The sequence below is a fragment of the Pungitius pungitius genome, chromosome 7, assembly GCF_949316345.1.
Source record: "Pungitius pungitius chromosome 7, fPunPun2.1, whole genome shotgun sequence".
Taxonomy (NCBI): domain Eukaryota; kingdom Metazoa; phylum Chordata; class Actinopteri; order Perciformes; family Gasterosteidae; genus Pungitius; species Pungitius pungitius.
In genome coordinates this window covers 20846878-20870359 of record NC_084906.1, presented here as the reverse complement: position 1 = coordinate 20870359, position 23482 = coordinate 20846878, and the positions used below count along the sequence as shown (strand labels likewise).

Below are 23482 nucleotides of genomic sequence, written 5' to 3'. Positions count from 1 at the left end.
GCCTGCATGCAAATATTAACTCTCCACGATTCAGCATCACACCACGGCCAAAAAGACTAAAACTTTATACACGTATTAAGAGAGCGGCGGAGTGATGCCCGCGACCCGCTGCAGCCCTCACGCCCTCCACTGTAGTTCATAATAACGCTGGGGGGGGGGCGAGGGGGGTTGCTACTAGTAAGAAACTATAAGGACCAAACAGATGCCACGGATCGACTCATTACGCAACCCGAATCATCCCAGACACATTTAGGGGTGGTGTGTGGGGGGGGGGGGGGGGGGGGACAAAGCGACTTCCATGTTTTGAGGCACAATAACACTCTTACCGACACAACGAGGACGCGCAAATCATCGCTGAACCGTGAAAGAGTGAGTAAGCAGAAATGCTGGTTGGTTTGGTGTTGGGGGGGGGTTAGCAAACTCTTAAAGTAGAAACGGCGTAAAGGTAAAAACCCCCCACCCCCCAAAAATGGAGATGAAGAAGAGAAAATGAATCACTGGCACAAATGAGCCATAAACAGCTGAGGATCAACCGCTTTTGTGTGCTTTGAAGAACTCAAAATAAGCCACGCCCCCCCACCTGTGATGTCATCAAAACGCACACACAGCAATATGACGAGTCACAGTGAGAGAGAACAATGCCACTGGAGGGGGGGGGGGGTCGCTCCAAGCTTTTCCCACATGACTCCGGCGTTCAACCAGGCTACGAACCAAGGATGCCCCCCCCCCCCCCCCCCCCCCGCCGCCGACATAAACACCTGCAGCCCCCTGCCTCCCCCCCCCCCCTAACATCATAACCAGGAAGCCCCAACAATCACTGCTTTGCCATGGTATTGTGTACTTGTTGGTTTGTTGTCACAGTGGTTTCTGCGTCTTCTCCTTATGACATCTGTCTCTCTTTGTACCACTCGACAAACTCGTCCAACAAAACCGGCCCTGTCGGCAGACAGAGGCGGGATTAGTGTGTGTGTGTGTGTGTGTGTGTGTGTGTGCGTGTGTGTGCGTGCACGTGGACTCACAGGCGCCGTCCTCGTCGTAGTTGCTGAGGTCCAGGTTGATTGTCCTGCTGAACTCTAAAACGTTGCACCATTGGTCCTTGTTGATGACTTTGTACTTTGATTGCTGTAAACAATTAATTAGGCAAATACAAATCTGGAACACAATGCCCCATTAATTCATTAATTGAACCCGTTTGGGTCAAGTCCCGCCCCTTGAACACTGACTAGCCAACCACAGCTTAGCATCCGCCATTATTCGGTTCTGCTCTGCAGTATTTTTGGATTTGGTCCTAAAATGTAAATGTGTCATTTTTTTCTTACTAGGAACAGTCTGACTCTGCACCATATCTCGGGAGGGGGGTGGGGGGGGGGGGGGTTGGGGCTTTGCACCGGCTGTTTCTTAGCAACCTAAATCTTGATGTGGTAAAGTTCATCCATGCCGAGGGTGAAGCAAGTAAAACATTCCCTGTGACGGACATGATTATCTACCAGCTCTGATTGGTCGTTACTTGTCACATGGTCATGTTGAAAACTCACATTCCCTCTCATGAACTAAAACAATCTCATTTAATCTAATGTTGCAGAAGACATTTGCCTCTTACCTCTAGAAACTGATTAAACACCGGAAACAAAGGCCACGTCTTCCCCAGAAGGAGACCCAGCATGCACTTGGCCGTGTTCAAGTCCAAACTCCTCTGATCCTTTTCCTGTCCGGTGAAAACAGCGACATCAAAACCCCCACCATACGTGGTGCCTACAGTGACATCATCACCATCGACATGGACCCCCCCCAAACACTTCTATCACACATTAATCACTGAGGGGAGTCGCACTCCTTCACAGGAAAGTCAGGGGACCTCAAGTGTGTGTCTGCATGTGTGTGTGTGTCTGCATGTGTGCGCATGTGTGCGCATGTGTGTGTGTCTGCATGTGTGTGTGTGTGCATGTGTGTGTCTGCCTGTGTGTGCGCATGTGTGTGTGTGTCTGCATGTGTGTGTGCCTGTGTGTGTGTGTGTGTGTGTGTGTGTGTGTGTCTGCATGTGTGTGTGTGTGTGTGTGTGCATTGTATCAGGACAAGCGGGACTCACCCGAGCAAAATCGAAGGCGTATCTGTAGATGAGCTTAAAACTGGTGCCGTCGTTGAGCACGGACCTCAGGTAGTCCAGTGAGTTCCTCAGCCGCTCCGTGGAGTCGCACCTGGGGGGGTCAGAACAGAGCTTTTAGAAGGAAAAAGCCTTACCACGCCGCTGAGCGCTGTGTGTGTGTGTGTGTGTGTGTGTGTGTGTGTCGTACTGCAGCGAGCCCATCCCCCTCAGCCACTCCTGCAGCGTGAAGTAACCCATGCTCTGTGCATCCAGCTTCCAGGCCAGAACCAGCATCACCACCTGGACACAGAGGTCAGTGGGGGGGGGGGGGGGGGGCACACTTTATTTAGCTCCTGGGTGAACCGATGCCTTTCACAGAGTGGTCATGGTTAAGATTACTAGTTATTAGCCGGTTATTACTCGTGTAAATCTCTTTCTCTGTCGGCTTGAGCAACTACGTTAACCAGAGTGATGGAAGTGACCCCGATGACCTTTGACAGTGAACAACGCGTGCTGATAAGTAAAGGAACAAGAGAGAAGCGCCTCACGTTCTCGGGCTCCACCCCGATGTCCTCACAGAACTTCTCCATCCCCTCTGGACCCACGACGTCATCGCAGCCTGTTCACGCCAAAGAAAACGTGTCATCAGCGCCGATAAACAGACAACGCGATGACGCGAGTGACGGGTTCCGAATGAAGCTGCACCTGCGTATTCGTAGAACCACTCCAGGCATCTTTTGCTGGAAAACGTCTCCTCCTCGCGGATTTGTGGCGTTTCGTGTTTTCTGAAAACGCTGCAGAGGAAGTAAGTAAGTGGTTCGGATCTGTTTTTAATGAGCCGTTCATGAAAAGAGACGCATGTCACACCTGTCCTGGCGACTTTTCTTCGCGGACATGTCCTCTCCTGCAGAGGGTCTCCTCTTTTTCCTGGGAGGCATGGCTCTGGAGCAGCACGCTGGGGGAGGAAGTGGACACACACACACGTCTATATAGATGAACATGCATGCGTGCGGCACAAAAGGGTTAGACGTTGCCCCCGGTTACCTGAGGGATGGCTATCCTGTCCAACGTCTTCCGTCAGGTTCTATGAAAAGCAAGAAACCACAAGCTCGTGAGCAGGACACACGCGCTCACGTGCACAGGTCTAAATATATATATATATAGATATATATAAAATACACAAGCGGCCAGTGTGTATTTACCAGCCTGTGCAAGGTGTGGTGGATCTTATGGATGCCGGCCAGTGTAGTCAAATGGGAATTCAGCTGTAAATCTATTTCCAACAACAAAGAGACAAATCAAACTAGAGCACAACTCCAGCTGCTCCCAGCTAAGATGACGTCATCGCATCACCAGCAACAACAACAACAACCCTGTAACCCTTATTTTATTTCTCTGTTGTTGCCGCTAATCAAAAATCAACTCATCAGCTGACTTTGGTTTGATTTCTAAACCAAAATGTCTCTCACGGGGACGAGAGACATCCGTGTGACTCTCATTCCGAGGAAAACGCACGCAAACTGGGTAATCGGGCGTGCTACCGTGGGCTCCAAATGTCATACATGCAACCCCCCCCCCGCCCCCCCCTGGAACCCAACCCTGTCATCAAATCCCGATGCTTTCTGGGAAAACCGCACACAGTTAGCACGAGCTGCATACCTAAAATAGCCGTGCAGACGCTGAACTTGCACAGAGTTTACAAAGTATGTGCAGAGGGGGGCTTCTGGGTACCGTAGTCCACTTCCTGTAAACAGAGCCCTGACGCATCTGCCGCGGGAGGGGGGCAGAACTACAACTCCCAGGCGTTCACAAGACAACTATTCCTCTCAGAGCCCTCTGCTCCCCTCTTTGCACCTCAACTGATTAAATGCATTTCACTGCTCATAAAAAACACATCGTATGCATGCCTGCGCACAACGTGTTGCGCAGACGCTTTTCTCGCAGCAGCTGGTTTTAAAGGTGGCGCAAAGCCCGACAGCACTGCAGCAGGCAGGCAGGCAACCAAAGATGTTCCACACAACTGCGTCACAATTGTGGTTCTCTGCAAAGGTCCGCAATGACCAGAAAGCGGACGCTACTCGCGGTGTCACGAGAGGAAACAGCCCGGTGCATCCTCGGGGGAGGATGACTAGAAGCACCAACTACGCGCCGATTACACACAACGAAAAGAAAAACCCTTGTTGGGTTCAAGTCGCCGCGCAGCCCCGCGGACGCTACGCGCACACAAACTACCCCCCCCCCCCCCGCGGGTCCGAAACCTCTGCGGTTCCAGCGGCTCTCCTCCCTTTGTTGTCGCCCAGGAGAAACACTGGCAGATACAAAGGGGGGGCCACCGAACTGCACGGAATCCATCCGCACGCACACAAGTAGGCGCAGCGACCCAACGCGGCCGTTTTGCGCCTCTCCGGCAAACTCAGCGACATCCGCGAGGACTCGCGGTTGGATGCTGACGGAGCCCCGGTTTGGTTTCTACTTACTTGCCGCATCAGAGTGCATTTTTATGGAACATACAGTGAACATACAGTACTGTGGGAAGTCCAGAGACCGGCCAATAGGCGGGCCATGTCCGCCCAAACCACGCCCACGGACGACGGTTGGACGCGAGGTCGCTCTGTCTCCGCCTCTGGTCTCCGTCTATTGGCTATTCGAGCTGCCGTGTCACGAGAAGGCGAGAAACGGGGCGGTAAGCCCCTCCCATGCGCGCATTTGATTGGTCGGTGCTCCCCAAACAGGCAGCGATAGCTCAGTTACCAATTGGTGTAGAGAGTTCATTTTTTATATTTATGGGTACGTCACACGCCAGAGATTCCTCGTGCACCCTCGAAACCCAGCCCACGACGGGATTCGATTGGCCGCTTCAGTCAAGCGCTTACCCGCCCCCCGTGAACCCTGTTTGGGTTCTTCAGGTTCGGCCTAGCCGGGCGGAGGTTAGCAGCGGTGCGTTCGGTTTAGTGTGAGTTGCGTCTCAAATCTCGACCGTCGTGTGAGTGACGTCACCCCACCACATGCCAGTGAAGCTCCGGGGATGTGTTCCGTCGGTCGTGTCCCAAATAAAGTTTTGCCCCCGTCAACAACACTTCCTTGTCAGGTGACCAGAATTCCAACATGTGAGCAAATCGAACGTACTATTTCCGTTATTTTACAGTGAGATGAGTTATATGACTTTACAACTGGATCAATTGTTAGCTGGTATGATGAATCTTTGAACATCAGTTTAAAAGCAACGCAATAAACTGGTGTTGCCTTCAAGGTAAATCCGGACAAACCGCCTTCAGAGAATATCACTGCAATAGTTGATCACAGCTCTCTGTGTAATGGTGAAATGCCACTGGAATATTTTAATTAAGCTACATTAGAATCATTCTTTTAGTAGAGACCTTATAGTTTTGACCTAATATTTTCTACCTTTTTTTCCATGACATTTTTTGACCTACATTTCAAAACATTTTTCAACCTAATATTTGGACTTTATTTTCAAAATATTTTCCATCCTAATTCATTCACATTATTCATATTATTTTGTTTTTTTTTCAAAACATTAATTGCCTTAATCTTTTCTCACTTGCTTTTCCATTAACGTTATAAACTAATATTCAAACCTTTTTCAAAATATTTTTTGACCTAATATTTTTCAAACCTTTTTCAAAAACAATTGACCTCACATTTTTCACTTAAAAGACAACATTTTTCACCAAACATCTTTTAAATTTTTTTACATGACATTTTCCACCCAATATTTATAACTCTTTTTCGTTTAGATTTTTTGAAATAACATATTTTGACTTTTTTAAACTTTATTTGCAAAATTTCTACAACCTCATTCTTGCCCGTTTTTCCCATGAAATTTTTTGACAATGTTATATTTGATCTTGTTTTTCGAAATATTTGCGTATGTAATATTTGCCATCTTTTTTACAAAACATTTTCGACCCAATATTTTTGGCTCATATTCATGACATATTCAGACTTTTTTTCAAAATATTTTTGTTCTAATATTTTTCCTAAAAAAATCATTTTTTTCACTTAAAAAAAACTTTTACAATGTAATATTTTTCAAAGATTTGCCTTATAAACATTTTTTATGCTGTTATTTTACTTTGAGTTGTTAATTCATCATAAAGTCAGTCTTAGGTCTATATCTTAAGAGTGACGCTTTAAGTAAAGTTTATTTACTATTTATTTACGGTGTCTTTAGCTCCGACCTGTCACTGTAGCTCCGACCTGTCACTGTAGCTCCCCCCTTCTGCCCGTAGTACCCGCCCGCCTAGTACACGTTTCGGTCTACGCTGGTTTATATAAAAAGACGAACTCCTAGCATATGTCATCCTCAAAGACGTCATCCAATCAACAGGTCGTTTTCCTCCTGATCGCCACGTATTTGGTCCAATAGAAAGCTGTGCTTCACGTGGGCGTGCACCTCTAGAGCCAACCACGAAAAAGAAGGCGGGAGGAACGGGCCGCCTTCCGCTCCGAGTGGAGCTCCCCCGACACCGAAGCACTGTGAGAGAGAAAAAAAAAGAAAATCTCACCACTACGCAAAATCTTTCCAATGGACCAGGGCCAGGACGCTCGAGCTTGTTCGGCCAAATGAGAAGAACGCCTGCAAGCTAGCCACCTAGCCCAAATAAAACAAAAAGAAAGCAGAGGAAACAAGAAAAGTTGTGAGTAACGTCGGCTTTACAAATATCGCAGGCATTGCGCACACGGCGGTTGACGTTGTCTCTCGTTGTCAAGTTCTAACTTTCCCGTTGAGGTTAACGTTAGCTCCTCCAACTCAATTGGTAACCACAGCGATGCTAAGTAGTGATGGCGAAGCAGCGATGCTAGGCGAAGGGAGTTGGGTCTCCCGGTGCTTAACGTGAGCTAATCGCCTAGCTATCGGAGAGTTAGCCCGCACGCTGTTGTCAGTTACTCGAAAGGCTGCCGGGGAGCTAGCCGCGCTGTTAGCATTCGCTTTCGTTCTCGCATGTTGGAAGTGTGTAACGGTTGCTTGACAACTGGCCGCTCGGCTAAATCAAGTTCTTAAATCAAGTTGCTGGACGTCAGCCTATATTAACAATACCAGGCTAGCTGCTAGCTGAAAGCTAATATGATGGACGTTGTCTTCATATAGGCACTTTATAAAAATTTGGCTAGTTCTCTTTTTTTGCTGTGTGTGACTTGTTATTAACGAGTAGTCCAGTTAAACAATGGAGGCCGTAGAATAACCGTGGCGTTGTGTTGCCACACACAAGAAACTTTGACCCTTGTGTTGTTGTTTTTTGCACTATTCACCTGGGTCATTTATGTGCAGGGACCTTTGTTTCATGTAATACATTGTGTTTGAAGCCACGACCCTTTTAATGTTTCTTTCTCTCTCAATGCATTACAACAGCAGTGAGAGAACTGTCAAGCTTTGCTTCCAGCTAACATTCCTTCCCAGGACTTGATTCTCCTTGTTTGGAGTGCATCTCACCCACAATGGAGCATTTGTCCGTTTTCTGTTGAGACACATCGCAGTGGCCCTTGGAGACAGACAGATGGGAAGGAATCTGGTCAGCCTGCATGTGGGGATGACAACATCTATTTCAGACGAAGCCGCAGTGACAGAGTTCCTTTTTTCTGTGTTCACCCGGGGGCCCACACTGTGCTCTCGGTGACAAAACCCAGTCTGCTTGCGTAGCGAGTGTTTGCACATTGTGCTGCGAGATCATCGGTGTATAGATCCATGTGATCCTCCTTCGTTGTCCCGGGATAAGCCTCTGATGGCACTACAGATGCCTAATGTATTATCTGACTTGTGCAGATTGGAGATTGCTATATAGTTGAGATTAACTGGGGCATAATGCCAGTGAATTGGTGTGTTTGGTTTAATCTAGTAAGACATCAATGGCACGGAGTAGCTCCACAGTGGCCCCGCACTAAGCTACCCCCCCCCCCCCTCACCCATTTAAGGATTAACTGATAACTCAGCATTTCAATGGTCAGTGGAAAAATATGATATGAATATGAAAAAAAACTCTCTTTTGGTTGATTCTACGTGGTGCTTTTCAAGAAGTGTCCTCCTCTGAAGGTGCTTGAAACATGCAGAAATATCCACACCTGCTCTGACGCCCTTTGACCCCGCAGCAGTCAACCTAGTTCCATTTAGAAAAGCTCCAATAGGAAATTCTTGTTGGCCTTTCCCAAAACTTGGAGGTCTGCTTGTCACATGATGTGAGCTTTCCTGTATTTGTGCCAGACGACCTCTTATCGGCACTGACCAGTTGGATCCAGGCGCGTGTTTGTATTTGCAAACAACTGAATTATTAACGGGACAACCAAGCAAACTACACTTTGAGGAATTGAACATGAATTTAGCTGAAAATCATCAGACTTAATATCAGTGGTCACGTTATCCAGCATTGGACTCACACTGGAGAAGTACGTTTAAACAGTAATGCTGAAAAGTCCTCATGAAGATGAAATCCATGAGCTGGTAAATGATTGAAAGCAGTGTAGTGGTTCCAAAGGGATTCCAGACATGCTGTTGTTGTGTTTAAGGTCCAGAAGGATGCTTGTGTAGCTAATCAGCATGTGTGACCTTCATGGAATGTCTCTGTCCCCCTCTTCAGTGCAAAATGAAGGCAGTAAAGAGTTCTACGGGTGAGGCTTTGTTTTTCATTGGTTCGGTTGAGCGGTTCGGGCGTAACGTAGCTCTCCATACGGGCCCAGTCCAGCCCAAAATAACTTATAATTGAGCCCTGCTGAGGAAGATTATCGTTGGCTTTGGGAGAGACTGGTTTTGGAGCATAATTGAGTTTGGGTCCGCCTTCGCCAAAGAAACCACCCCGTCTTTGCCCTCAAAGTGGCCTCAGCTGAGCCCCCTCCGTTTGTGCCTCGTTTTAGATCAGAGGACGGGATGATGGCGCGTCCCACGTCTCACGTCTCTCGTCTCTCGTCCCACGTCTCACGTCCCACGTCTCTCGTCTCACGTCTCTCGTCTCTCGTCCCACGTCTCACGTCCCTCGTCTCACGTCTCTCGTCTCTCGTCTCTCGTCCCACGTCTCACGTCCCACGTCTCTCGTCTCACGTCTCTCGTCTCCCTACACACCAGGCGTCAATCCGAGTGAGTGGAAGACTCGGCGTGTTTGTTCATGCGCTTCCCTCCCCGGTCGGAAGAAGCCGGTAATGTTTCCCGTCAAGAGGTAGTGATTAGAACAGGCCGGGGCCTGTCATTTTGTGTGTGGGGGGGGCACACATACAGGACCTAGTTTGCTGTACCAGCCGCCTGGTTGAGACTTCAACAGGACAGCAGAAGGTCCCGATACGAGCCGGGAGCCTCTCTCTCTTTGCAGCATCCTCGATGGAGTCGTGTCAACCGTTGATGAGATCGGTTCTGCCCCAGTGACCTTTAACCCTTCTCTCTCTGGGTCAACTCGCACCACAACCGGACGGTATTTGGACCCGGCCTCACAGCACCACAGTCACAACTTTTGGCTTTCTATTTGTTTGAGTGATATTAGATAAAGTTGAGTTAACCATTGATGACATCAGCTCTGATCCTGCAACCTTTAGTCCTTTTCTTTTGTGGCACTCACCACAAAATAATGCACAGTGTTTAGACTTAACCTGAAATAAATGTGTCGATTTGTCCACAGAATTTGCAAAAGCTACCTTGAGATTTGAAGCCTAAATATAGAGCGTGAGCTTATTATGTGGCTGTACTCGCTGCAGCAGTCAGGATGTGCACAGGGTTGGGCTTAGCCTTTTTCTGTGGTCACAGGTTCTTTAAAATGTTTTTTTGTAGCAGGAAGCCAGATGTCTAATTCTCACGTCTTTCGGCGTGAGAATGTTGTGTTTGTGGTGGCTGGAGGCGCCTGAGACGGGACTCGCAGGGTTTGTTCTGTTTGGTTTTGACTCTATCGACGCTGACCTTTTCTCACCATCTGTCCTCGGCTCTCACTCTGCTCTTCGTCTGGCTGCTGGGACTCGCTCTTCCTTCCTTTGTTTGACTGCAGTTTGATAACCTTTTTTTTATGGCCGTCCAATGCTGGCACTGGGTCATATTTATGTTAACGCGCAAAGGGCTTCTCGCATACCGCTTAGTCCTTCCTGGTACCTATTGTGAGTTTCCACTTATTGAAGGCATCATAACTTATTTTTTAGCGCTCCACCTTCAGGGGACGGTGTTTTCATCCCAGGTGTTTGGTACTAGTCTGCACATGTGCAGTACGGGTCAGGGAGCCAGCGATGCATCTTACTGCTCTTTGTGTGGAGCATAGCTGCTGGTGAGTGATGAACCTGATATGCATGGACTCCCATACACGTGCATACGTGACGCTGTATTGGATTAAAGCAGCGCTGCAAACCCTCCTCAGTTAACGTCTTGAAACAAAAGGAGTTTGTGATTGGCTTTGTTCTGCTGAGAGGAGGCCGCATGCCAGATTACCTGAGTGTAAAAGAGCCTCTTTCCATTCTGATGATTATCTAGAGCGAGAGTAGCGTTTTGCTTATGTAAGGGCCACTTGGACGCAGCGGGTAATCTTCAGATTATTACTCTGCTCAGGATGTGCTTTTAATCCGATCACAGGGCAGAGGCCAAGAGTCTCTTTCATCTAACCTGACCGTATGAGCGAATGAAGGGATGAATTCTATCAGTACATTTCCGTTGGTGCTCAGTGTCCAGTCAAAGGTCAAATACCATATATTCTTTGATACATAACGACGCTGTTGCTTTCAGGTCCTTGTGCTGTGGACTTGTGGACGCTCGTGGCTCCTTCCAGTTGCAGCCCCTGCTCCATGGCCTTAAGGTACGTCACGGGTGGGGGGGGGTTAAGGGTTAAGTGTGCCGCGGCTTTGAGTTGTCCTGAGACTGAGAGTTGAGCAGTGTGGGAATGAACTGGATTAATCTTTGTTTTTCTTTTGCTGCCTGCTGGAAATAGAAACATTGAGTCTCTGCTCGGTCCTTCCTCCGACTGCTTCCCTTTTTATTCCCTCAGCGAATGTCGTCATACGTTGACAAACGCTCCGTTGGCTGTCTGCAGTGACGCAGCCTCATGTCTGTGGCCCAAATGTCGCTTTGGATAATAATGTAATATCAGAATAAATTAGTTTCTTTATTTACTGTTGTCCAATCTTTATCTCGTTTTGACTTTGTCTGAATCTAACTCTCTGATTCAGTTTTTGGCAGAACCCTTTTTAGTAGTTCACCATTTAATAATCTTCTTCTTCCAGTTTTGGTCGACATTTTAAAAGAAAAAGCGTCTGGAAGTGAGAACTGTGGTTGCGTCGTGTTGCTTGAGCAAAGTGGTTGTGATGTGGGGTTTCCGTTGCCGAGGGTAACCGTGCAGGACAGGAAGAAGCCCACACATGTCTGATTTGATGGAGGTGCTTGTCTGGTCACATTCCTCGGAGGTGACAACCGACTTCTCGCGGGTCGCATCGCAGCGCCGAGGGCGGCTCTCCTCTGCTTGTTGATTGGCTGCAGGCGGGACGTGGAGGTTCCCCTCCAGGTGCAGGTGAACCGAGTAGAAGTAGGGGAACGGGGGGGGGGGGGGGGGGCTTCATCATTTGAGGGTGTGGTTGCTGTTTGCACCAGTAGAGGGCAGTGCAACATTGTTTTGAAATTCAGCTCACACGACCTGAAAGTGTTTACTGACATCATGTGGTGGAGAACCCCCCCCCCCCCCAGCACCCCCCTCCTTCATCATCAGCTGAGTGCAGAATAGACTGACTTCTTGGCCCACCAGTTTTCCTGTTTTCTGCTGCATATGAGCGAGGGGGGGGGGGGGGGGACGCAGCACTGCACATTGTTCCTGGAGCTTCCTCTTCCACATTCCTGGGCCGATTGGGATCGAGGGGGGGGGGGGGGGTGGCGCAGCAGTATTGTTTCAATGGGACCTGGCCCCCAACCAAACCACAGCTGCCTGCACTGGCCATTGTGGTGCTGGAGGTGGGTGATGGTTATCTCCATCAGCGCCCTCTCTCTCTGCATCATGGCCTCAGTCGTGCACTTTCTCCCAAACAACCTTCCTCTGTTTTGTACATACAAATTATATCATTTTATATTTGGGAAATGCTTCATTTTCAATATAATTGCATTTTTTTCATCCACACATAAAACTCAATTCGTGAAATAAAACAAGCCCATCGTAGCAGCGCTGAATGCGGGCGCGACCTCTGACCTTTTGAGGGTAGACGTGCATCCACACTAAGCTATGAGCACTACTTTCCTCATTACAACACACCCACTGCAACACTGGTATCCCAGTATTTTGGCTTTCTTTTGCTGTGACAGCGTTGTTTACACAAAATGCTGCAAGCGAACAATAGATGGTTTGAGAGTTTTCCATAGTTTTACTACTATGTTATTGTATTAATGAAGCCTGGTATTACTAGTCAATAGTTTGACATGATGCTGTTACAGCTGCTCTGTTTAGTAGCTACTGTGTGCATTGTAAACCCTTATAACTGAGTTAAAATGATGAAATGAGGCTCTAGCTTTTCTGGCCTTTAGCATCGCGTCTTGCTGAGTGCTTTTCTTCTGCTCTTGGTCAGTGGAGTCCAAGCTGAAGTGCAGCCTGGTGTGCGTTCTGCCCGCTGGCCTCCAGGGGGCAGAACGCACACCAGGCTTCTCACAGGCTTCCTCTGCAGGCAGGTCTGCTGCTGGATAAGAGTAATACATCTATAAAACACACACAGTTGAAATGAGGAGATAATGTGTCATATGAAAGCAGAGCCATCATGTCACTGAGACCATGCTGCATGTGTTTAGAATGTGAATCGTTGGATCTGCTCCATGTACTGCTTCCCTCTGAAGGACATCAGAAGTACATTGTTTATTGGTGCATCATAAACAGTAGTAATGAACCAACTAGGCCGGCCTTTTGGTCGCTCATCTCGATGAAGAGGAACACTTGAGTCACGTAATCATAATGAATGAGTGAATTCCACATAAATGAGTGTAGACGTCGAGTCTTTTTGGTGTTGCGTAGGTAGTGATGGTGATTGTGGTGGCGCTGAGGACCGGTTGTGTTGCTGCACTCACTCCCAGATACCAGCAATGATGAAGCCTTTATTTTTATTTATTTCATTTTTTTTTCCCCACGAGTCAGCAAAGCGCAGTCCAGGCCCGGGATACTTGGAAGGGTTTGGGTTTGCTGCAGGTAGAAGGAGCCGAGCGCAGCAGTCCGTCATCACCCCCACTGCCTCGCTCTGCTCATTCTGCTGGGGGGCTGGGGGGGGGGGGTATATTTGTGTGGGAATGCTGTGTAACGACACTCTGACGACGATAAGGACTATCGGTAAATGCAGCCAGTCCCCCCCCCCCCTCACACACTTCCATCCTACTGTCTGTCAATCCTCTACCTCGGCCTCTTCCCCCTTCCCCCCCCCCGGCAGGGTGTGGCCCCGCGTCGTCTCTGTTGTGATTGGCCGCCATCCCAGACTTGCTTTATCTCCTGTGGAACATGTTTCTAGCTCCACCCCAAGATAGTGCTTGGCACAGAGTAAAGAAATGCGTAGCCCCGCCCCCTCATGATGACATCACAGCCCAGAGAAAGTGGCACGTCTGTTTTTTTTATTTTTTGCTTCCAGGGTGAGCAGACAGCTAAAAGTTCTGAACAAACTAGTGGAGGGGTGCTGTTTGTTAATCGTCTACTTAGGCGGTGGTGTCTGGTCTCGGGGGGGGGCACTCATGACCACGGTGCCGCTTGAGTGCGAGTAAAGGAGGCGGGGGTGGGGGGGTGTGACAGGGCAGGTTGTTTCGTTTTTGGAGAATGCCACGGCCGGAGCACTGCACGCCCGAGTGACGGCGTGTCGGCGATCATGGAGTTTCTGAAGAGCCTGGTCCCGGGCGCCATGTCGGGAGAGGGGCCCGTTGAGCACAGGGGGGGCTTGCCCCGGGACACGGGTCCACGGCTCCTCCGCATGAAGCGCCTGAGCCTGCTGGCCATGGGACAGACCATCGAGGAGGTCCCGGGGGAGCCGGTCCGCTGGAACCGAACCGGCGTCAAAGGTACGGCGGCGATCGTCTTCATTCAGGAGACAACAATTAATGCTTTTAGTTCAGTTGGTTGAGCTAACATGCACATTAATGCATTATATTCATTCCTTTTGGTTCTAATCATACGGCCAAATGATCACAATTCCTTCTGATATCCAGTTATTCATTGAGTTCAAGGACATTAAACTATTTCCATTTGTAGTCGACCATTTTCAGTTAGTTGTGTTGAAGCCAAACTCGTTAAGGATTAATTGTGCGTCCATGATATGCTGCACTGTGTAAAGCGCATTTCTTCTCCCGGACTGTAATCAGTTGGATTCAAATGATGCAGAATCTGATTCAACAGTGAACAAATGTGAGCACCAAGCCCTCCAGTTGAGGCTGAATTAAAGCGTTTTAATATGAAACACAAAGGACTATCAGGACATTCATTGATCCGCTCTGAGCGCGTTCAGCTCAGCAGACTTCACACGTCTCGCTTGACGCCAAGCGGCTAAATTGGCAGATCCTTTTCTGATGTACAGACGCACCTGAAAGCCGCATGAAAGCTGACGTTGTTCACTGTGAAGATGCAATGGTTCGCCAACACGTCTCTAACGTGTTTGCAACACTTGTTTTTCATCCGGTGGCCAAAGACCGGCTCTGATTCATGTGCGTTGTGATGCTTATAATAAACAGTTTGGTACCACAGAGTTATCGGCTAGTACATAAAACTGATGGTGTTTTTCTTTGCAATGAGACCGAGTATCGGATCCCCCTGGTCTCCTCCGGTCCCGCTCTGGAGCTCTCAGTGAGGACGGCTTGTGCTGACGGTGTGAATCCCATGGAGGAGGTCTAGCATTGTGCGTATGGATACAGTAGTTAAAGGGTTCGAGATGCACACACACAGGAGGTATGTGTGCGTGCAGGCCCGGCGATGACTTGCGAGGCTTCTGTTCCTTCCTTCTTGTGCGTGTCGGAGCACGCTCGCTCCCTGCTGCTCACATGTCCTCTGAGAAGAGGGCTGGTGCTGGTGTCTGGGCCCACGGAGCATCGCTCTGGAGACGCTTGTATCTGACGGCGCTCGGGGAGGCTACGGGATGTTTTGTTTATCGCGCTAACACTTCTTCCTGCTGGTGTTTGAGAAATCTATTTTCAAACCTTTCCTTTTGTTCTTTCCAACCAGGAAACATCCGTAATATTAGAAACTTCTCCTTTTTTTTTCATCATGCTGGTGGCGGCGGGTGTCGTGATGGTGACAGTTTGCATTGTGGGCCGCTGGTACCTCGGGATGTTTAGATCTCGGCCCGCTCCCTGGTTGCAGAACTGACTCTTCCTTCACACGCAGTGACATCACCCGCGTTCCACCACGTCCTTGGGATGGGTTCTGATTGGGAGGGTATTTGGTTAGTGGGTGCAGCAGGGCTTTCCTGTTTGTGATTTGGGAGTGTTCGCAGCATGTGACCAAACATGAGTCCTCAGGGTGTGTTTGCAGACGGCACTGACCCACTTATTCACCCAGGGTAGACTCACTGAGGTTCCTCATGGTGAACCACTGTGGGACCAGCTGACCTTTCTGTACCTGCATTAAGATGTTTCATTCACATCCCTCCACAGAGGAGACGTTGTGCTTCTGACCCCGTGATGAAAGCCCTGAAACGCCGCCTCTCCTCGTTTCACTCGGCGAGTCTGAGAAATGAGCGAGAAGAACGGTGTCTGTGGTTAGCGCGGGCGCTATTTATAAAGCGCTTTGTGATTACTCACAGCATACTGCTAAAGGGCGTGAAGTCCGCCCAGTAAAAAGGTGAGATCACAACACTCGATGCCATGTCATCGTATGAGGTAACCCCGATGCGTCCTGCTGCTGATCACGTGACTTACGGCATCGTACGCCCTCGCAAGCCTGAGGTGTGCGGGCGCCACGGTGGCGCTGAGCGGCGTGCCCTCTGCAGGCCGCGGCCCCACCGGGGAGGTTAGGGATCGAATTACAGATCCTATCGATTACTGTTCCCGCCCGCTGCCCTTCGGAGAGAGAGAGCGGGGCAGGAAGTGCATCCTCCAGCCCCCCCCCCCCCCCCCCCCCCCCCCGGGCTCCTGTATCAGTGGGGATGGCGAGCTGGACCACCGGCACTTGAGTCGAGGTCCTTCAACGAGCGAGCTCTCCGTTCCAGGAAGTCGTGGCTCTGACGTTCCCACAGAGATGATGTTGTCGGTTCTTCTTTTGCATTCCTCAAAGAATAAAGCTGGTTTACAGAAAACAGCGAAGGTCTGTGCGTGTTCATCTGCAGACGGGTTGACCGATAAGGAACTTTAATTCTGTTTTTAAACTCCACAATGTCGCTGCTTCTATTCAAGTCACACGAGTGTAATGACATCAGTGTGAGACAAGGGAAGGTGACGTTCCTTTTGACGTCCCAGCAGGTTGAAGCAGGAGGTTTAAAATGAGACATGAAGTGATCAGGATGAAATAAGGTTGCCTTTCCGACCAGTCGCAGACGTTTCTAAAACATTGGCGATGTCACCAGATGGATTAACGCGGCGAGTTGTCGCTGCAGTGGGATCCTCACAAAGCGCCCGCTTGTTTGTTTGTTTGCAGGCAGCTCGGCCTGGTTTCAGCTTAGCTTGTGTAGCGGAGGACACGGAGAGGGAGAGAAAACAAAGCGCATTTGTCCACAGCATTTCCCCCTGCAGTGTTTAGTAAACAGACTTCATCCCGTGCCTGACTACAAATTGCTTGATGTCATGTGGATCTGTTTTTAGGATAATCAAGATTAGAATATCTGGTTAATGTTGTGTGTGTCTCAAGTCCACACAAACGCAGTTATGTCACCCTGAGGCGGTACCACAATGCTCTTAATAAGCTATTTACATGGCTAATAATAATTCTTATTCCCCCGGTGGTTTGTAGCCTCAAGTTGGCAACCAGGGTTACGGCCATCGCCAGATCAGGTCGCTACCACTGACTACCAACGCCTCTGGAGAGACCTGTCAATCAGGGCATAGCCCCGTCCTAAAGCGTCCCCTGCTTCATCGTCTGTGTGACTCTAAATAGACCATCATTCACTAAATGAACATCATGCTGCATTGAAGAAGACTTGAAACTAGAGACTGAGACCATAAACTCATGTTTACAATGTTTACTGAGGGAATAAATCAAGAGAGAAGTAGAGTCATTTCCTCATAGACGTCTATGGGAGCAGAGGAGTCGCCCCCTGCTGGTCACTACACAGAAGTAGAGTCATTTCCTCATAGACGTCTATGGGAGCAGAGGAGTCGCCCCCTGCTGGTCACTACACAGAAGTAGAGTCATTTCCTCATAGACGTCTATGGGAGCAGAGGAGCCGCCCCCTGCTGGTCACTACACAGAAGTAGAGTCATTTCCTCATAGACGTCTATGGGAGCAGAGGAGTCGCCCCTGCTGGTCACTACACAGAAGTAGAGTCATTTCCTCATAGACATCTATGGGAGCAGAGGAGTCGCCCCCTGCTGGTCACTACACAGAATACATTACATGATAATGTGAACATGTTCAAAGTCACTGATACACACTGCACTTTCTCTATCTGTGTGTGTGTGTGTGTGTGTGTGTGTGTGTGTGTGTGTGTGTTTTTTATGTGTAACAAAGAGGTTCAGAAACTGATGGGAAGTACCAGTAACACGAAGGGTGCCGCCCCTTTGGAGGATGGAGGTATATGTGACGTACTTTGGGGCTATAAAACAGCTTTCTTTATTTTCGGGGCAGAGCTCTGAATAGCCCAGTAGCTGTTCTCCTCCCTCTCGCTCCCCCTTTCTCCCCCCCTCCCTTGCCTCCTGCTGCAGTCGAGGATGACGCATCAGTTTTGCCGTGCAGCGTACAGGAAGTGTCGTTTTCCACAGGCCGGCCCGCAGGGGCAGCGGCACGGTAGCAGCTCAGACATGCGCATGCATTGCTGATCTACAGCCAGGCAGCACTCGCAGCCTTTTGATGACATCATCACCCCCCCCCCCTCCCCACTCCCCCGGTTTGCTGTTGAAACAAGCTCCACAGAAAGAAAGGAGCAGGCATCAGTAAAAAAAAAAAAAAAAAAAAAAAAAAAAGGAACAAGAGGAGGGGCTGCTCGTGAGCGAATGGGGAGGCAGCGAGTGTTTTGGGGGGGGTGGGGGTGGCTGACAGCGCTTTAGTGGGCAGACCCACACACTCACCACAGGAAGAGAGCAGCAGAGGGAATATCGCTGTGTTGTTGGGACTTGTTCCGTGCTGCTTTTCTGGAGGAAAGTTCTCGCCTCTCCGGATTGTTTTGCTGCTCTGAGATCTGGGATGGGGGGCAGTCGGGTGGAATACCTGTCTAACTAGCCGGCCGCGGGGGGTGGTCTCTGCTTTCTCTGGGCAGTCGGCGGAAACGACTCTTCCCTGGGGAGTATCGTCACGATGCTGCCTCTAATCGGCACCTGTGGAGACTAGCGTTCAGCTCCATCCTTTCAGGGGGGGGCAGGTGTTTTCTTTTGTGGAATGAAAGTGACTGGAGCTGCGTAGACTTTCTGGTGGGGACCCTAACTTTTTATTTTTGGAGAGGGGGGAGAGAGTTGGAGAGGGAGGCACCATGCTGAGCCTGCAGGACTCGGTCTTCTTTGAGATCAGCATCAAATCTCTGCTCAAGTCGTGGAGCAGCAGCTGTGAGTACCGAGACCAGCTTGCACACACGTTTACATACCACACTCAGCCTGCCGGACCCCCCCCCCCCCCCCCCCCCCCCCGCACCCGGTCTGTGAGATTTCTTATCTCCTCCCTCTGACACAGCGGTTATTAATGGAGCTGTCAGGATGAAGGATTATGTTTAGTCCAGGCTTTAGCCGGGCTCGTCTGATGTGTATGCAGGTGGCAGAGAATACCCCCCCCCCCCCCCCCCCTCCTCCCATATCCTGGTCCTCCTGCTCCTGGTTGTAGATAAGGCTTCTATTGAGGTGCACCTCTGGCTCTCAGCTTCATCAGCTTCCCTCTCTCTGCTCTCCATTAGCAGCTCTCCACAGTCTTCCTCCCCCCTTCTTACTTTCCTCCTCTCGCCGGTTCCCTGTGGGGCCGATAATGTTTCCCTCCTATTGATCCGTCTTCTGGTTCGCTCCTATTATTAGCTTCCCAATCGTATTACATCAGAAATGAAAAAGGCCTCGATGGTGCATCGATGGACAAAAGTGGACGGCGGTTTGAATTGTCCAATCAGGTTTTACACTTGGACATTGTTTCCTGTGCAAAGAAAACATATTTCTTTACAATGTAGTCGGATGTGTGCAAAACTATTGCCTCCAAACCATTCTCTTGTGAAAATGGAATGTATTGTTTTCCTTCCTTTCAAAGGAATCGGCTGAGTTTGAACTAAATTATTTATATTGTGAGTTTACTTCCTTTTATTGTTACTGGACCAAAGGAAAATAAATGATAAACATCATACAGTAAGTTGAGTAGAAAATGAACTGAGAATCTGATGTCTTTGTTGCTTATTTAACACCCGATAAATCAGGAAATCACAGTGATGCAAAAATCCGATATTAGGCTTAAACTCAGTGAGCTGCCGACTCAACGTCAAACTATAGTCCTTTATTGTGAAGGACACTCGTGAAGTGTCTGTCTCTAAAGCCCTCCATTGTTGTGCTGATGTCCTGTCGTCCACTCTACGTGTCTTTGTCCCGTAGAGTCCAACACGTTGGGACACAATAGCAGCGCTGGCACTGCCACATCAGCACTGGCAGTGAGGCCTTTGTCTCGCGCTCTCTGCACTGAAGACAAACGGACGCACTCGTGTGCAGGAGGCTTCCTCTTAAAGCGACACGGTGGAGTCACCTCCCTGGTGGTTGTGTCATCCTGCAGACGCAACCACCATAACCATAACACACATGGGTTCTCCTCCTCCGCTGGTTGTTGGATGCTCCTTCCTCAGTAGATATCTACTGCGGAGGAACAGAAACCAGTGAACGCTTGTTTGTTCCTCCTGATCCTCTAGATCAGCACCTAGATGTCCTCTTAGGGTCCTCTTAGACCAACGTACCTGTGATATGCCACAGGAAAGACCTCGTGGTCTCCTTTCATACGTCCTCCTTCACGACGATGTGCGTAACGCACCTAAACACACCTTCACATTACAAAGGTAATGTGAACCAATGGTGCAGTTGGAAATAATAGCTTTAAAGTTGCTCAAATTATAATTTGCGTGCAATTTGAATTTCCAAATCGGGTGTTTGCACACACGTCGTTGGCAGCGACGGTCCCACAGAGGCTCTCTGATTGGCTGTGAGGAGCTTGCTATGTGACATCATCGCGGGGGGGGTGTTGGTGTTGGTGCAGCAGCAGCACAGTAAACAAAGAGGGAGATGGTTGAAAGGCCCTCTGTGCTGCTGGACAACATGACCACAACCCGCCCAACGCTCCACACACACAAGTCATTTCTAATGGACCATAATATTAAAAGGGAATTATAGAACTGGTTTCATTTCAATTTGATTTGGTGCATCTTATTGAGTGAAAGTAATTACTGTGTGACTTCATCATGTGCAAAGCAATTGTGCGGCAGATGTTATAAATGTATTGAAAAAATATTTTATGAATTCAATAGTTTTAAAATCTTAATATAATGCTAATAGCTGATTCTGCTGAAACTGACCTTTTTAGAGGATTTCTTGAGCTAATTTGAGCCTTTTGTTTATTTTCTAAATGCTTTTCCTTCACTTGAAAGAACCCGTATTCTTTCCTGCACGCCTGCTCCTCGCTGGTTGTCGGACTGTTAGGAATGTGTGAGCGTTTCTATGACAACCAGGAAGAAACGGAACAAGGCCTCCTTTCCTGGGAGGGAACGAGGTCAAGGGTCACTCTGTGAATGGTTGTCCATTGTGGACCGAACCGGTCTGATTATTAGTATAATGCAATTTTCATCCTTTAGTTTATTGGTAAAACAGCTGGTCCTTAAGTGCTTGATAAGGTCATTGATAGTTGGTGTAATCACCCAAATCTGTTTTATCAAAAAACCTTCCAGAATATTAACTACAGAGTTAAAAGCTGTTTTACTGTTTTCTGCATGTTGATGTACGTAATGACTTGATTCAGGATTTACTTTGCATTACTCTTAACTTACTGTAACGCATCGTAAAACTCAAATGTTGAGGAGGAAAAAAAGCAGAGATATAAATCCTAAATGCTGGCCTGATATTTTACTCCTCGTTGATTTGCTTAAACCATTTGAATAAGATAAACAAATGATCCGCGCTGCATGCAGAGGTCACTTGTGGAGCTCTGAAGCCTCGGCCTTCAGCTTTTAACTCTTTCATTACCTTTTTTGAATGTACTTTTTTGTAGATGCTGTGAAATTGATAAAGAAACCGTTCCTGCTTTTATTTATTTGTTTTACTTAAAGGCACTTTAGAATTTGGGCCGTTAATGTTTAATAAATGCCAGAAATGTCTCTTTTGGTTTTTACGTAGCCTTTTCTCCGACGTGGTGACAACAAACAACCAGGAAGCGTAAACACAACAACACCGAGCAGCTGTTTTAAACACAATAACAACAACGAGGTCGTGGCCTTTGATGACGCTTGTGTTCCTCTCTCTCTCTCCACAGCTTCTGCACCCGTCAGCAGCGTGAGTAGACGCCGCGGACCCTCCTCGGCGACCCCCCCCTCGTGGGAAAATCACAGCGCTGCCGCCATGTCGAGCATCACCATCGACCCGGAGCTGAAGCCCGGGGAGTTCGTCATCAAGAGTCTGTTCGCCGAGTTCGCCGTCCTCGCCGAGAAGAAGATCGAGATGGTGATGGCCGAGCCGCTGGTGAGCGCGAGCGCACAGGAAGTGCAACGCGTCATGTGACACGACTACGGCGCGAGACTCATCGACTGCTCTCTCTCTCTCTGCCCCCCCCCCCCCCCCCCCACAGGAGAAACCTCTGTCCCGATCCCTTCAGAGAGGAGAAGATTCACAATTTGACCAGGTCAGTTCCCTCGCTCACTCGTCCCGGGGCACCAGCGACCTTTTTTGCGTGACATTAGACTCCTAGACCCCCACCTCCCCCCCCCCCCACTACTTTGTCTCCCCCTCATCTGTAGCCCCCCCCCCCCCCCCAGTATGCTTTGTTTGCTTTGCGACACAAAGCCCACGAGGACGCCAGCGCTGTGGATCCCGCTGTCCTGATTGTTTGGGGGGAAGGGGCGAGGAATCGCTGCGTCATCCCTGCAGTAAATCAGCATCAGGTGCTGGAGCTGGTTGCATAACTTCTCCTGCCCCGGCATCCTCCTCACGCTGCCCTCGAATACAAACACATGCACGATACTCAGACCATTAGCAGTTACCTCAATGCGCCCTGATGATGGAACACAACCGCGACCTGCTGCACTTTGACCTTTTAGTGAAGTAACGAAGCACAAAGGATCCGTGTTGCTGCCTTTCTGAAGACGGGACATTTCTTATTTAGCTTCTAGTCGTCTGTCCGGTGACGTCATCCTCTGTAACACACCCGACAGGTTGAAGAATTCACATCTTCCAATGTGATTATGACCAACTGTAATGTTTGTCTGCCCCCCCCACAGTTAATAAGCTCTATGAGCTCCATAGCAGAACACTGTTTGCCCTCCCTGCTGCGCACGCTGTTCGACTGGTACCGGCGGCAGAGCGGCACCGAAGACGAGTCGTATGAGTACCGGCCTCGCTCCAGCACCAAGTCCAAAGGGTGAGTCCCCCTCAGCGCCCCCCCCCCCCCCCCCCCCCCTCCCTCCCCCCCCCAGCCAACGGCTCATTAGTGAGTGGTTTGTTTTCTCTCCGCTCTGCAGGGACGAGCAGCACCGGGATAAAGATTACCTCCTGGAGCGGAGGGACCTGTCCATAGATTTCATTTTTTGTTTGGTATCGGTGGAGGTTCTGAAGCAGGTGAGACACGATGTTTATGTGCACCTTTATAACCTGCTTCATGTTGAACTGCCCTGGTGCTTCCTGCACCGCTGCTCCTCCAGTGAAAGTGTTTCTTTGATATTGTGGGTGCGATATCTTTTAGTTTTGGTGAAACCAACGTTCGGCTTTCTTACTATTTCATTTCAGCTGGATGGATGTAGTTTATATGTTTTTAGGATTTTTATTCGGCTTTAACTAACCCAGTTAGTCGGTTCGGTCTTAATGCCGAGATAAACGGGGCAGTATTTAGCATCTTGTCGCTGGAGTGGAATTTTTATTGCCACCAGTTACTCAAATGAGCAGCTTTCCCCGTTGATTAGCGTCTGCTTTTAGTATTTTACTCGTGATTTGCAGACCTGCACAGGCTGTTTCAGGTTCTTTTTGCGAGGGGGCATTAAACCAACCGTTTCTAAAGGGGACATTTGTCCCGGTTAAGTGGCCCGTGGCTTCGCTCCTGTGCGTCGGCTGGCAGCTAAAAGAACGCCTCCAGATTGCACGCCTCCAGATTGAGCTGGTTGGGACCAGATGGGTCAGGGATGATTACACCCGTATGA

The 23482-nt window shown here is 49.1% G+C and overlaps 2 protein-coding genes across 15 annotated transcripts in view; one reads left to right on the top strand and one right to left on the bottom strand.

Moving 5' to 3' along the window:
• Window positions 1–780: 780 nt before the first annotated feature.
• Window positions 781–4657, bottom strand: dcun1d4 (DCN1, defective in cullin neddylation 1, domain containing 4 (S. cerevisiae)). Of its 3 annotated transcripts, none has more exons than XM_037469113.2 (11): window positions 4561–4657; window positions 3286–3356; window positions 3128–3167; window positions 2951–3038; window positions 2789–2877; window positions 2632–2702; window positions 2292–2383; window positions 2087–2195; window positions 1601–1705; window positions 1020–1122; window positions 781–936 (listed from the first exon to the last, which is right to left on the bottom strand). In XM_037469113.2, the coding sequence occupies exons 1-11, from the start codon at window positions 4601–4603 to the stop codon at window positions 881–883; spliced, it is 867 nt and encodes a 288-aa protein (XP_037325010.1). In that variant the 5' UTR covers window positions 4604–4657; the 3' UTR covers window positions 781–880. The 3 variants fall into 3 exon arrangements, with proteins under 3 accessions (XP_037325010.1, XP_037325012.1, XP_037325011.1); XM_037469115.2 differs by lacking the exon at window positions 4561–4657 and adding an exon at window positions 3743–4532; XM_037469114.2 differs by lacking the exon at window positions 3286–3356.
• Window positions 4658–6576: 1919 nt separating this feature from the next.
• Window positions 6577–23482, top strand: part of fryl (furry homolog, like) — a 48108-nt gene continuing 31202 nt past the window's right edge. For 7 of the 12 annotated variants that reach the window (XM_037470428.2, XM_062563565.1, XM_037470421.2 and 4 more), the window contains exons 1-5: window positions 13779–14060; window positions 21610–21815; window positions 21922–21975; window positions 22571–22710; window positions 22811–22907. In XM_037470428.2, coding sequence (XP_037326325.2) covers window positions 13871–14060; window positions 21610–21815; window positions 21922–21975; window positions 22571–22710; window positions 22811–22907 — 687 coding nt within the window. In that variant the 5' untranslated portion in view covers window positions 13779–13870. Of the gene's footprint in view, window positions 6745–10784; window positions 10855–13778; window positions 14061–18188; window positions 18681–21609; window positions 21816–21921; window positions 21976–22570; window positions 22711–22810; window positions 22908–23482 lie in introns of those variants that run through there. The other 5 variants (XM_062563567.1, XM_062563566.1, XM_062563568.1 and 2 more) reach the window with 4 other exon arrangements.

Coding starts and splice junctions, on each gene's coding strand:
- dcun1d4 (XM_037469113.2), bottom strand. CDS start 4,603: ATGTTCACTGTATGTTCCATAAAAATGCACTCTGATGCGGCAA. Junction 3,168..3,285: donor ACCACACCTTGCACAGGCTG/GTAAATACACAC, acceptor TGCTTTTCATAG/AACCTGACGGAAGACGTTGG. Junction 2,878..2,950: donor AAGAAAAGTCGCCAGGACAG/GTGTGACATGCG, acceptor CTTCCTCTGCAG/CGTTTTCAGAAAACACGAAA.